Raw genomic sequence first — 12,633 nt, forward strand, 5'->3', positions numbered from 1 at the left:
ACATCTGGTCAAATCTTTTACCTTTAGCTTTCTGCAATCACTGCCCAAAAACGTGGTTATAACAAATCTATATGTGTGCTTAACCTCAGAAGTTTTCCGAGTACTTAGACTTAGCCATTATATGTTAAATTAACATCAGATGAACTGTTTCCGTTCTGTTAAGTACATAATCTTGGATGTCTAGCTTAGGCTTAAAAAACCCACAGTTGCACAGTAGTTAAGTGAGACAAACCCCATCCAAAACATCTGTAGCTGTTCAGGGAACTTTGAACAATTGTACCAGTATTGCTATTTCTGGAAACCTACAGAATTCTATCAAAACGCTGAAGTGCCTCAACAGCAAAAACAACATAGGCGTTCAAAAGTCACAAAAATCATTACTTAAGATCTACTCCAATCTGAAAGCTCTCATATATGTATCACCTTCAACATACATCTACCTCACCTGCTCCCAGTGCCTCAGAAAACTTGATGACTGAACAGAACTATCTATCGGTGGACAGACCAACATTGAGTGGACTCGAAAAGTGAAATTTATTAACCCATTTCCTCCTGAAATCATCAAAACAGTATTACAAAAGAGAACTACAAAAATCCCTTCCAAACATAACATACACTATTATGATGTACTCTGTCTACACAACTTACACTATCACCAATCCAGAGCTTGTGCTAAACAGACACTTTAGCACAACAGCAATTCAAAGTACTAGCTCGTTAGAAAAAACAAACTGATTTTAACTGCCACTCAAGGTCACTGATTAAATTTGCCTATGCTTTATAGATGAGAAAAAAACCTAATGGATTGCAGATGGATGAACTAATACAAAATACTACTAAATACAGGAATGGTGATACTATTTTTCTTAGGACTGAAATATGTCTTAATTAGTAACTTTCCAATTAGTGATTTTTTCTGCGAGTCATCTGTGCTATTAAGAAAGCCTGAGGTTTTTCAATTTTCTCTTTTTTTTTTTTAATTTTTTGTTTAAATCCACAGACAGTGTGATGGAGCAATATTATATAAAATACAAGTATGGATATTTTCCAGCATTTTCCAGTATGTAACTGCATGCACATAAAGAGGTGTTTATGTATGTCACTTTTCTTTCCATGGAAAAAACACAATCCTAACACAAGCCAGGAAAGATGATCCTTAAATTAGGCATCAAATTTTATCTTTAGGACTTCAAAATGAAAATTTAGGTTAACATGAAGTGATATGTGCATATACTGCCCTCATGCTGTATATAATACAAAATGCAGAAAATTTCAAAATCTTTCAGTAAGAAAAAACTTATTCTATTATTACAGTAACATTTTCTCAGGAAAAAATATCTTCACAGAAGTACTTATTTTTCTTTCAAAACAAAAACTATACTTACAATAATATCTGTAGGTACTTCACGAAGTGAATATATTGGTTTGTTTGGTATATCTTTTTTACTCAGGAGCTCAAAAACTGCAGGGTAAGTAAGCAAGTTTATCAGAGACAGAAAAGACTAGAGAAAGAAAAAAAGGGGGGACAAAAGGGAATGTTAATCAGTTAAGTATAACCAAGTAAACATTAAAAAATATTTGCCATTTACTTTAAGTTTGTTCCTATCCTTTGTAGGCTGAACTTGACATAAATAGAGCTGCCCAAAATAGAACTGCAAACCCTGGCAGGTGTCTATATAATCTAAAAGAGCAGCAGCAGCATCTGTGAAATATGTATTATCTATCAAATTGTAAAAGCAATTTTGAAAATTACAATATTTTCATTACCACATAATTCTAAAATCTAGAGACACAGCACACTCTAAAACACGCCACTCTCCCTCATCTTACTACAGTAATCAGAGACATGAATACTGATGGCCAGTATTTTAAGACTTTCACTTTTGTCATGACTGTTATTTATTATTTTATATTGACTTTAATGGATCCTTGGCATTGTGACCTGCCATGCAACACAAGAATCCTTTCAATCAGTCATCATTTGACTAGTTTATTATACTAATTTTGCCCCACATGCCAAGAAGCAGGTATAGTTGCAATAAAAATTTACAGAAAGGTATGTATCACCGTATCTGAAATACAGCACTTTTTCCCATGCCAATACAGAAGATTAAGTAATTTCTCACCTTCTGACAGTTTTGGTCAATAGGGTCAACTGGAGTAGATTTGGGTTGGGTTATCCTCAAATCATCTTTTCCACACTCCAAAAGAGTCCACAATTCAGTTACAAGTGCCTTTATAAAGCCTAAAACAATTTTTTGTTTTAATTGTGAGAATTGCAAGAATACCCAAAAAAACATTTTGATATTAAAAAACATTTTACACCACAATTCTAACTCAGATTCTCAAAATTCTCTACACTGTGGACTAAAGTTTCACCAGACTGCCTGAGGGTTACTCTCCCTGCTATTCTTAATCCTTTAGTCAAACTACCTTTATATTCAATCTAAAATATACAGCAAGAGTTTGCAAAGACTATTATACTAGAGTAGGATGATATTTATATATCTTCCATGTAAAGGAGCTGCTGACCATCTTTAAGAAGTTAACTGCTACAGATCAAGGCTTAGCTGGTATTGGCTCTGTGGTTTTAAAAATACAGATTTACTATAACTCATTAATAAATGAAAAGACACCACAATGAAAAGTTAAGGACTCAAAAAAATCTTTTTAAGAGAAGTACTACTAGCTGAAATTAAAATGTTAAATATTAAAATAGAACAGGAAGGATAGCCATTTAACTCTGAAATCTCCAAATGTAAATTATAGCCTTAATACAAACTTTATGTACACTACACAACCTCCTCTCAGGGTTGAAGACCAATGCTGATTATTTTTGGTCTACCATTTGTCTTTGACGCCAAGGGCCATAAGAAGCAACTTGGCTGAGAACCTTAGACAGGACAGATGAGTTACTCCTCAAGCAGATCTTCTCCCTGCTTTCTGAAAGATCCCAGAGGCATAAATAATAAGCAACCAACAATCAGTTTCCTTGACTGGCAGAATTTGCCTGCCTTTCTGACAGTCTTTCACAGTTAAGTCATTTTAATTACACACCAGCCACTCCTAGATACTTAGAATATTTGCAACTTTTGTACCTCATGGAGTTCCTTAGCAACTTAAGACAGTAGCTTTACTTTATTGGTAACATTCTAGTTTTAACATAACAACTACCTAAACTGCTCGGTGGTATGGCAACAGTTGAGTTATCTGAGAATGAATCCGAAGGGACTTTGTGGTATGGGTTGACACATGAGAAGAATTGTCCATTCAGACAATCTCAATTCCATCTCACTGTCGTATAAAAGTGCCAACGACATTCAGACCTTTGAAGTTTCTCACTCTTTGAGCAGTCAGTAACCACAGAAAAGTACATACAAATTACATAAATCAACAGTTATTCTGATCTGTAGATGAATAAGAAGCACTTGCAAATTGTTAGCAACTTTTGTTTTGTTTTGTTTTTAACAGATATAAATGTCTTCATGCACATACAGGAAATTTCTGGAAATCCAATCCAATGAAGTAAAGATTTTGCATAATTCAAGGGGAAAAAAAAAGCCACCCCAAAACAAAATCCTGCATCAAGATAAGTGAATGTTAAAAGTTGGAAACAATAAATTTACATGAAGAAGAAATCAACAGACATTTAAGCAGTCTTTGCTAATACTGTGCAATTATTCCACTCAGTTGATCTTTTTTAACAGCTTTCTCACAGTCTTTTTCTAATATGCAAGACTATAGCATGTAACTATTCATAATATTATTCTTCAATTTACCTGAACTCTGTAGAGCTACTGCACCTGTTGGTGTTGTTGCCATTTGTGTAACAATCACTCTATTACCAAACTCTTCATATTCATTTGTCTGTTAGTAATAAACATAAAAGCACAGTGTTAGTTATTTGGAGGGCATGAAACTATCGAATGATCTCTTAAATATTAATCTTTCCTACACTTGTTTACAGAATTTAATGCACTGTATGGTTAGTCTTGAACAGTTTGTAGATATTATCCTCTAAAGACTTACCAGGGTCAAATTCCAAACCAAACATCTTTACTGAGTATCTTATCAAAATCTAAATGCAAAATACTATGGTTGAGACATGCAACATCACCGAAGAATAAAAACGTTAGTATTATAATGGGTTTTGCACACATTCAGTAGGATGTCTGTAACATTATGTTTTTTCTCCTAAAATGCACATTACACAATTTTTGGTTACATGTCAAGTATTGTCTAGCATATCTAGATTTCAATACCACCTACCAACATGGACTACAAAAACTGGCACTTAGAAGAAAAAAAAATATTTTTCCTAGCATTTCAAACTTTATAGTAAAAAGTCAGAAAAACTAAATATATGCCTGACATTCTGAAGATGAGTAACATCCAACAAACTTAAATCAGTGTGGCACCAATATCAAAGATGATAAGCTACATTTTACATTCATTTTTGCAAAAATTAAGTGAAAAAAAATGGTTTCTGAATTTATTTTCTTATTATTATCTCTCTATTTTATTATAATCATTAAAAGAAAGAAAAACTGTACGGACTCTGTAATGCTTACCTGGAGTTTTTTTGATAAACTGCTGAACATAAAGTTCACACAGTCATTCATAGCACCTGTACTATGAAGCAGAAATAGTCCTTTGGGTGTGACAGAAAAATTCAGCAAGGCATCTAACAAAGTCTCTTCCCATAACAAACTGCAAAAGTAGCAAAATAACAATTAAAAAAGATATGTAAAAAAGCATGGAGAAAAACTACAATTTCTGACTTTGAAAAACAACACAACTTCATTCACTGGACTCTTTATATGTTTACTCTATGTTAGTTAAAAAAATATTTGGGAAAGTTATATATATATGTCATAATATGTATATGACTGTATTTTGTACAAACATTCAAACTCACTCTGGCAAAACTAGGGTTAGATAGGAACACAGAACAGAAAGATGATATAATGGGGAACCCAAAAGACCTATGCCATCCTTAAACATACTTATCAATTACTACCTGACTCTAGACAAGTCTTAAGGTATTAATGTGGCAGTTACAAATTGGCAAAGCAGGCACAGCATTTCTCACCAATGTAAAAACACTATGAGGAACTAGTAAAAACCTCACATTTGAGGAGATGAAGGCTCCTGCTAGATATCAGTACAGAATTATGAAAATAAGGTGCTATATATACACAATAGCTTCATATACTAACAGCATTAAATGGAAAATATTTTCTACAGACATGGGAGGAAGAACAGCAATTGCAAGAATGAAGTATGATTGTACCCTCTGCCCTACAAAATATTCTACACCCTAAAAAGAAAAGTGAAGCAATGATATCACCTTTAACTAGGTACCATCCCTGCAGGTATCACTGGACTCTTGTCATTCTGCTTCTCTAAAAGCATTTGCTTACTGGATTCTCATCTCTAGTTCTCATTTCTCATTTTTGACTCCTACCACCAGCAAGCAGCATGCAGCTTTCCTTGTAGCAGTCAACCATTACCCCAAACTTTAATCACTTCTGCAGAACCCCTGCCATGTCATGTTCAGAGGCAAAAATTTCACCCAGAAATATATCAGCATTCCATAGTTAAATGAAAAATCTAGATGCTAGGAGGAAATTGTAGCTTATGTCAATAGTAGCGATTAGTAACAGTCTCCTCAGTCAGAGCTTGGTATCCCTAGATTTCTTTTTACCACTAGATTTGAACTGCTATAACCAGTTCACATGCCACCACCACAGACCAAAGTAATAACTGTTGAGGTATCTTTGCAAATTATACATGAAATCTAAGGTAAAGTATAAACAAGAATCTACTTAACTAACTAGGTTCTGCACTAACACCAATATCACCCTGAATTTTCAGGCCCACAAATATTTGTGTATTTCTCGTCTTAACGCATACAAACTTCTATAAAGGGACATTCAGTTTGAGTATAAAAGGAAGGATGCCTTTCACTTAATATGTATCAGGCTTTCAGCTAGAATGCTGCCAATCTTGCTACATAATATTCTGAAGGTGTAGATACCATTCAGCAGAACAGCATTTTAAATTAACACCACATCAAAGCCATAAGATAAACTCTGACAGCTATTTTGTTTTATGCTTTCTAATTCACATTTTCCTCAAACCAATTTCTGTAGTCAGAGAGAATCAACTCTAAGTCAATTTTACATAGATTAGACACAACTCTGTAAGCCAAAAAAGTCCTGAAAGGTCAAGAACAATTTTGTAACTCTACTGAGACCTATGCTAGGATGATTTCACTCCCTCTACGTACCACTATGCTTTTGGCAAAAAGAGACAGGTTTGTAAGGTGCCTCAATCGCAGATAAAGTAGCAGTGTGTGTTCATACTTGTGCATGTGCATAAATTAAGCATCAACTTACAGGTTTTTTGACTCTAGACTTATTGATGAAGTTGAGTCCGCACCAGTTACAGGAGTGGGTACTCTTTCTGAAAGCAAACTTGTCTGTGAAATAAAAAATAAATAAATACCTCCTTACTGTTTATTTACACCATTTTCAAACTCCAGATCTTGCTTGTTCTCTTGTTATATATTTAAAAAAACAAACAAACAAACAAACAAAAAAAACCAACCAGTGATCAGGTTGTAGTCTAGCCTTTGGCACAGAATAGACTATTCCACTACATTTTTTTATTCTAGAAAAGCTTATTTTTTTATTTCTTCCCTGGATATAAACCATTTGAAAGCTAGTACATTCTTTTAAACTTTTATTAGAATTCTTAAAATAAAAAACTCTTTATAGTTTTTAACTGGAGACTCCCAAAGTAAAAATCAGCATTAAAAAAAAAAAGAAAGAAAAAAATCAGAAAGCAACCCTTTACTTCTGCCACAGGTAATGGAAACAACAGCCTCTGCAGTCAACGACTCAATACCAAATTTATTAAGTAATTCTGCCAATTTTTATTTTATTTATTTATAAACTATATAAATTTATCTATATTGGTAAGGATATAATTAGAGCTACATAGATAAATAGATATACATATTTTTATATTTGATGGAGTTTCCAATTTAAATTATATTTGAAAATAATTGGTGTGAAAACCACTGTATATTGAAGATAAATTATTTAAGTTGTTTTATGTTTCTAGGCATAAAAAGCAAATTCACAATTCAAATGACAGTGAGTAGTCATTAATTTACTCTCTTATCAATGTGATCTAATAAATCCACAAAAGATTCCTCTATTAACAGATCCAAGACAAATAACTAGTTTAAGTTCCCCTTTTATTATCATTTGTACAAATTCTGTCCCAGAATTCCAGCAGAATCTGCCAAGAAAAAAAATTGTTTCTCCATCAGTCTTAAAACTCCAAGAGACATGTAAAATAGGGGGAAACAAATTACCAGACTATCCATTAAAAAAATTGTCACTACCGCTTGGACAGAGTCCACCAAAGTCCACCATTTTTGCTACACTATAAATGGTAGAATACTTATAAACTGCAGTTGTTTTAAAATTGAACAGTGACAGAAAATAATTTTAAGATTAATCAAGATGGCAGAGTTGAAAATGTGGCTTTCCTGTACTAACTTGTCGATTCCTGAAGTCTTCAATATGTACATTCCACTTCAGTCTCAATCTGACCTCCAAAGTGATGTGAAGAAATAGCATTTTGTCAGATAAATGTTTCATGATTTTTTTTTAAATTCAACACATTCAACCTACTTATCTTTTATGTGTCAAAACAATTTTTCTAAATGATGTTCTATACCATAATAAAGGATTTTAATGTGCAAAGAAGTCTTTTGCGCATGTGTAAATGCTGTGGTGTTTTACAGCAAATAACTGGAAAAGCCCATCAAAAGCATGTAACAGTCTGCCCGTCATAAACATTAAACAGAATAACAGGCTAGTTCAAGACTGACTAGTTACACAATAGGAAAGCACAAAAAGACAGATTGTTGAGTCATGTAAATTACAGCATGATTCAAGTGAACTAAACTCCTTAATACAATAAAATCATACAGTTCTCAATGCAAGGAAGACCTTAAGTTTCAAAACCAACATTCTTTGATGAGAAACAGAGTTTACTGTGATATAATTAGGATTTTAAGTAATAATATATTTTGTTTTCAATCAAAATGTACGCTTTCATGATAATATTCATATATAAAAGCAGTGAGAAATACCCACAAGCTGCTGATTTAATGTCTCTCTTCTATACATGTTCTATCTTTCTGGTATTTTCTGCCTCAGTTTACATTACGACTGTATTTTTAAAATTTCTAATCATACTAAAAGCATACAGCATTTGACAGAAAGAATAGCTATTCATTCTCTTTCCCTTGAATTCAATCTCTCTCCTGCTTCCTCACCTAAAAAAAGAAAAAAAAAAAAAAAAATCTTTAGTCTTTTAGCCAATTTTTTCTTCCAGCTTGGTCTGATCCTTCTCTAAGAAAATATTTTACAGTCACTGGAGGAAAAAAGAGATGGTTCCATTTTTCAGTATAAAGTGAAACAACACAGCTAAATTTTGGGTTTCCACTAAGAGTTCTAATACCTGTAGTTTAAACATGCTTTCAAGTTTAGCTGGAAGTCAAAGTTGAAGCTTAGTATGCTACCCTTACCTAAATGCTGCCAATGTTACTTTAATGATTCAAACGCCTGTTTGAATTTTACTTCGCTGTGAACTTTTTCAAAACTGTTCTTGCAGCATCTGCTGTCACTTTTCCATCTTAACTATAATTTTATAATAGTTAAGAATTTTCACATTGCATATGGCTATCAGAACAATGAAAATGGAAAAGTTTAGTGAAAAAAGCAGAGATCCATATACCTTGTTCAGTAAATTTATAACAGAAAGCAGAACACAATGAACAGTTGGACTCAAGTTCTTTTATGCAGAAAAAGCATTAGACTCACAATCAAACTGAAGTTGAAGTACAGAGTCTGCACTTCATAAGATATCCAAGCACACAGGTAAGACAAGAACTCCTGTCTGGCACTTCTCATGGTTTCTTGAAAATATTTCAATGGCATCCAGCTATTTAAGTCAAATAATTGGAATCTCCTTTTTTTCCTCCGTATCTCTCACCAAAATGAACTAGTTTAACCTAAAAATTACTAAGACCACATCTCAGGAGTTTTTCCTTTCAAAATATCTCAAACCAAGAGTGAAGACAAGATCTGTGGTGACACTGGCTATCATGACATCAAGTGACTTCTAGCATCAAGGACAATGAATGATAGGTCTATCAAAGCATCTTGAGAGTTCCTGGTTTAATCTTAAGGCACAGAAGTCTCAAACTAAGCTTCTGCTAGGTTCACATACAGAAGGAAAATTTGAAAAGTAGAACTTCACTTTTAGAACAATTCCAAGCATTATCTCACTAGTTAAATATAAGCAACCTGAAGCAAAGAACAACTGTTACATAAACTGAACCTCTTACAGTAAGATTTTTTTTTTCCAATCTTCCTAATCCAATACAAGATTTACCTTTTTCCAGGCGTCTCCAATAGATTCATGCAAGCCATAAGGAATCAGCATCTGCAGGCCTTCACAAGTTCTGTACATCTGACGACATACAAAAATGAAAGCTCCTTTAACAACTGGCAAATGCTCGGATCCAGATAAGAGAGAAATGTCGTCATGAAGAAGTTTCTTTGTAAACTGAACAATTACATGAACAGCTGTAGGACTAGAAATAAAATAACACTTTTAAAATTTTGTTTTGTAGTTATCAATAAGCCTTGTAACAAATCCTCTAACTAAACTTATTTAAATTTTTCTAGGGGAAAAGAAACTATGGAAAGAAACTATGACCCACTATGGAGGGGCCAACTATATTATAGCTTGTAACACCAGGCAGAGGAAGAGAAATGTACAGCAAGTGATTTTACTTTGGCTACATAAAGCAAAAACGCATCCATTGTCTTCCATCCAGCCCGGATGGCCATGAATTACACAGACTGTGTGTTTTATAGGAGTCCAACTGGGAAGAGTAACAAGACAATCATTTTAGCTTCTGCTTAATCAGTGTTAAGGATATCACTACAAGGAAAAATTTGTCCTTGTTCTTCCTTTTTCCTACCCGAGATCTCCCTCTGAAGTCTTCTGGGTTTGCAATGCAAAGGACAACTCTTTCTCCAAAATATTATCTTTTACTTCCAACCCCGCCTTAAAAACATATGCAACTTCTGAGATTCCTCCACTTAGAAGACATACATTCCAAACATTTTCACAACCTGCAGCTTAGATATTTTTAAAGACCAGTCTCAATTTTACTGCCCTGTTTCAAGTTTTACATCAGCTAACAATATACAACCTGTAGGATCTCACAGATCCAAAGTTAGGTACAGTGTTACGAATGACAGCTTCTGATACAAGATCTGTCTCTACCACATATATTGAAAAGTGAATGAATGCTACATTAAATCTATTCTTCCAGTAAGTCACATTGATTTTTAATATTTATTCTAAAAACAAACAAAAAAACAGAGAAGAGAGGCCTTTGGCCTGAATAGTAGCACTATGAATATAATGGAACTACATTCAGATAAATGAAAGCTCTCCATCAATAAGAAAAACAAGTAAACCATGGAAATCCCCCTTAATAAAGAGTATTTCTTTAAAATGTCATTTCACCTGATTGTACCCATAAGTGTCTCCCTAATACATTGTCCAAAACACTTACTACTTTACTTGATAATTAGATATTTTATTCCAAACATCAACAAAACATACAACATCATAGATAAATGAAAAAAGAGAAAATTAGTCTCATAAGACTAATGTAACTCATTGAAGTACTCAATAATGCCATTCATTAATGCATTCTTACCTATCATCTTTGGCAGTTTTTTCATTTTCTCCATAAAGAAGAAGAGAAAGACCATCTTCTACAGCAGCAATCCTTGCCAAAATATCAGCTACATCAATTAAAGTGGTTTCAAGACAATTTATATGCATCTATTTGGAAGAAAAAAGAAGAAGAAAAAAATTTAAAATTCAGTGCTTTTGTGAAAGCTGTTTATTCAAGTCTGGCTTATGTATACAGAACTTGAAGGTCACCTTTCTGATGATTGCTTAATGGCTTAAACAAAATAAGTAAACTACCTATGTTCAAACAACACATAGAAATCTTCATCACAAATGGTAGTAATTGCCACTTCTAATGACGATGGCAGAAGTCCAACAACTGAAGGGATATAGAGAACAGACCTTTTTAAACTCCTTTTTCTCTTTTCCCACCATGAATGTGGAAAGGCTCTTGATAGGCCATCTAGGGGTATAAGAACAATACCTGAATCAAGGGGAGAAACATGTTAATTCCCTCATTGCTGCATACATATTGGCAATTCTTTGGCTAGAAATGGAATTCCAGTTCCTAAGATCTTTGGTGTCCACCTCACTTCTAGGCTGCAGGAGGACCAAACAGCCATTTGCTTTGGAATCACGATGAAAGTCTTCTCCACTGGAGCAAAGCAAAAGTCCTCTACCAGTTTCTTCCTGCAGAGCACTCTATAGCCACAACTAGGCTGTAATCAAGCAGACTTGAACATTTAACACTGGGATTCAGACTGTTCAGTACAGTACCATGACTAACGAATGTACTACCCAAATTAACGTTAAATTGGTCATTGTTTATTAATAAGTGAAGTCAATATTCCAATGGTGGACAAGTAGAACATAGGTGTTCCATGAAGAACCTGTCAGGGAGCAGCAAGGGCAGGATGCTCTGCAAGGACAAGAAGCCAGGTGCTGAGCTTGATAACGAGGCATGCAGAGCCAATGTTTTGCTATTGAATGGGTAGGCACTCCCACTATACCCAAGCAAGGTGAGCAGATGAGGTCCAGTGATAGTAAGCGGGTTCACCCAACAGTCCAGATCCCCTCCACAGTGATGAGGGAGGTCCAAGGTTAAGCGAGGAAGCCAAGTCAGTGAGTTGGGGTCAGCTGCAAACATAGTAACCAGGGTCAGATACAGCCCAATGATCACCACACATCTGGATTTATAGTGACAAAGCAGGTCTGAGGTGAAGCGAACCAAGAAATCAAGTCTGTGGGTCAAGGTTCAGATCAATAGGACAGTAGGCTTCAATACTGCTACAACATAGTACCGGCAGAGAATGAGGACAAGAACGTCATTTTAAAAAACAGTAAGCGGAAGGTGGAGCAAGTCCACACTGAGGCTTATTGGCAGAGTCATCGCTGGGGGGATCTCTGCCAAGGCTTCCTAGCAGAGCTTCCTCAAAAAGCTCTCTTCAAGGCTTGACATCCACACCATTACCCATGCTGGCCCTGAGCCCAGGCTGCCAAGACCAAGGGAGGGGAACCTAGGGGGCAGATGTGCTGAGGGCCTGACAGTAGACAGTAGCTGCAATTCTGCAGGACTTACACAGTGTCCTAGAGGTGCTCACCAAAACTCTGCTCCTGCCCACATGCCTCAATAATCCAGTCATGAGATAGCCAGAGTGTACCTTCTCACCCAGGGACTGAGAAACACTCCCAATTCCTAGGATTTATGCATAAACATACTTACAAAGAAGGAGAATAGTTTTCAAAGTGAGAAGTCCCCTTTGGTAACTACCCCCTATCCACACCCAGCACAACTCAGTGGAGTCACCAGCGAGATGACTTTTAGGCAAG

General features: G+C 34.9%; 1 protein-coding gene across 2 annotated transcripts in view; it reads right to left on the reverse strand.

The window, feature by feature from the left end:
* The window catches only part of TBC1D32 (TBC1 domain family member 32), an 88,917-nt gene that overhangs the window by 54,300 nt on the left and 21,984 nt on the right, over positions 1 to 12,633 (reverse strand). For both annotated transcript variants that reach the window (XM_075046849.1, XM_075046848.1), the window contains exons 16-22: positions 10,826 to 10,953; positions 9,481 to 9,682; positions 6,402 to 6,484; positions 4,572 to 4,710; positions 3,780 to 3,867; positions 2,127 to 2,245; positions 1,386 to 1,502 (exon numbers count right to left, since the gene is read on the reverse strand). In XM_075046849.1, the coding sequence (XP_074902950.1) occupies positions 1,386 to 1,502; positions 2,127 to 2,245; positions 3,780 to 3,867; positions 4,572 to 4,710; positions 6,402 to 6,484; positions 9,481 to 9,682; positions 10,826 to 10,953 (876 nt within the window). The remainder of the gene's footprint in view (positions 1 to 1,385; positions 1,503 to 2,126; positions 2,246 to 3,779; positions 3,868 to 4,571; positions 4,711 to 6,401; positions 6,485 to 9,480; positions 9,683 to 10,825; positions 10,954 to 12,633) is intronic.

Source organism: Buteo buteo, chromosome 15, assembly GCF_964188355.1.
Source record: "Buteo buteo chromosome 15, bButBut1.hap1.1, whole genome shotgun sequence".
NCBI lineage: Eukaryota > Metazoa > Chordata > Aves > Accipitriformes > Accipitridae > Buteo > Buteo buteo.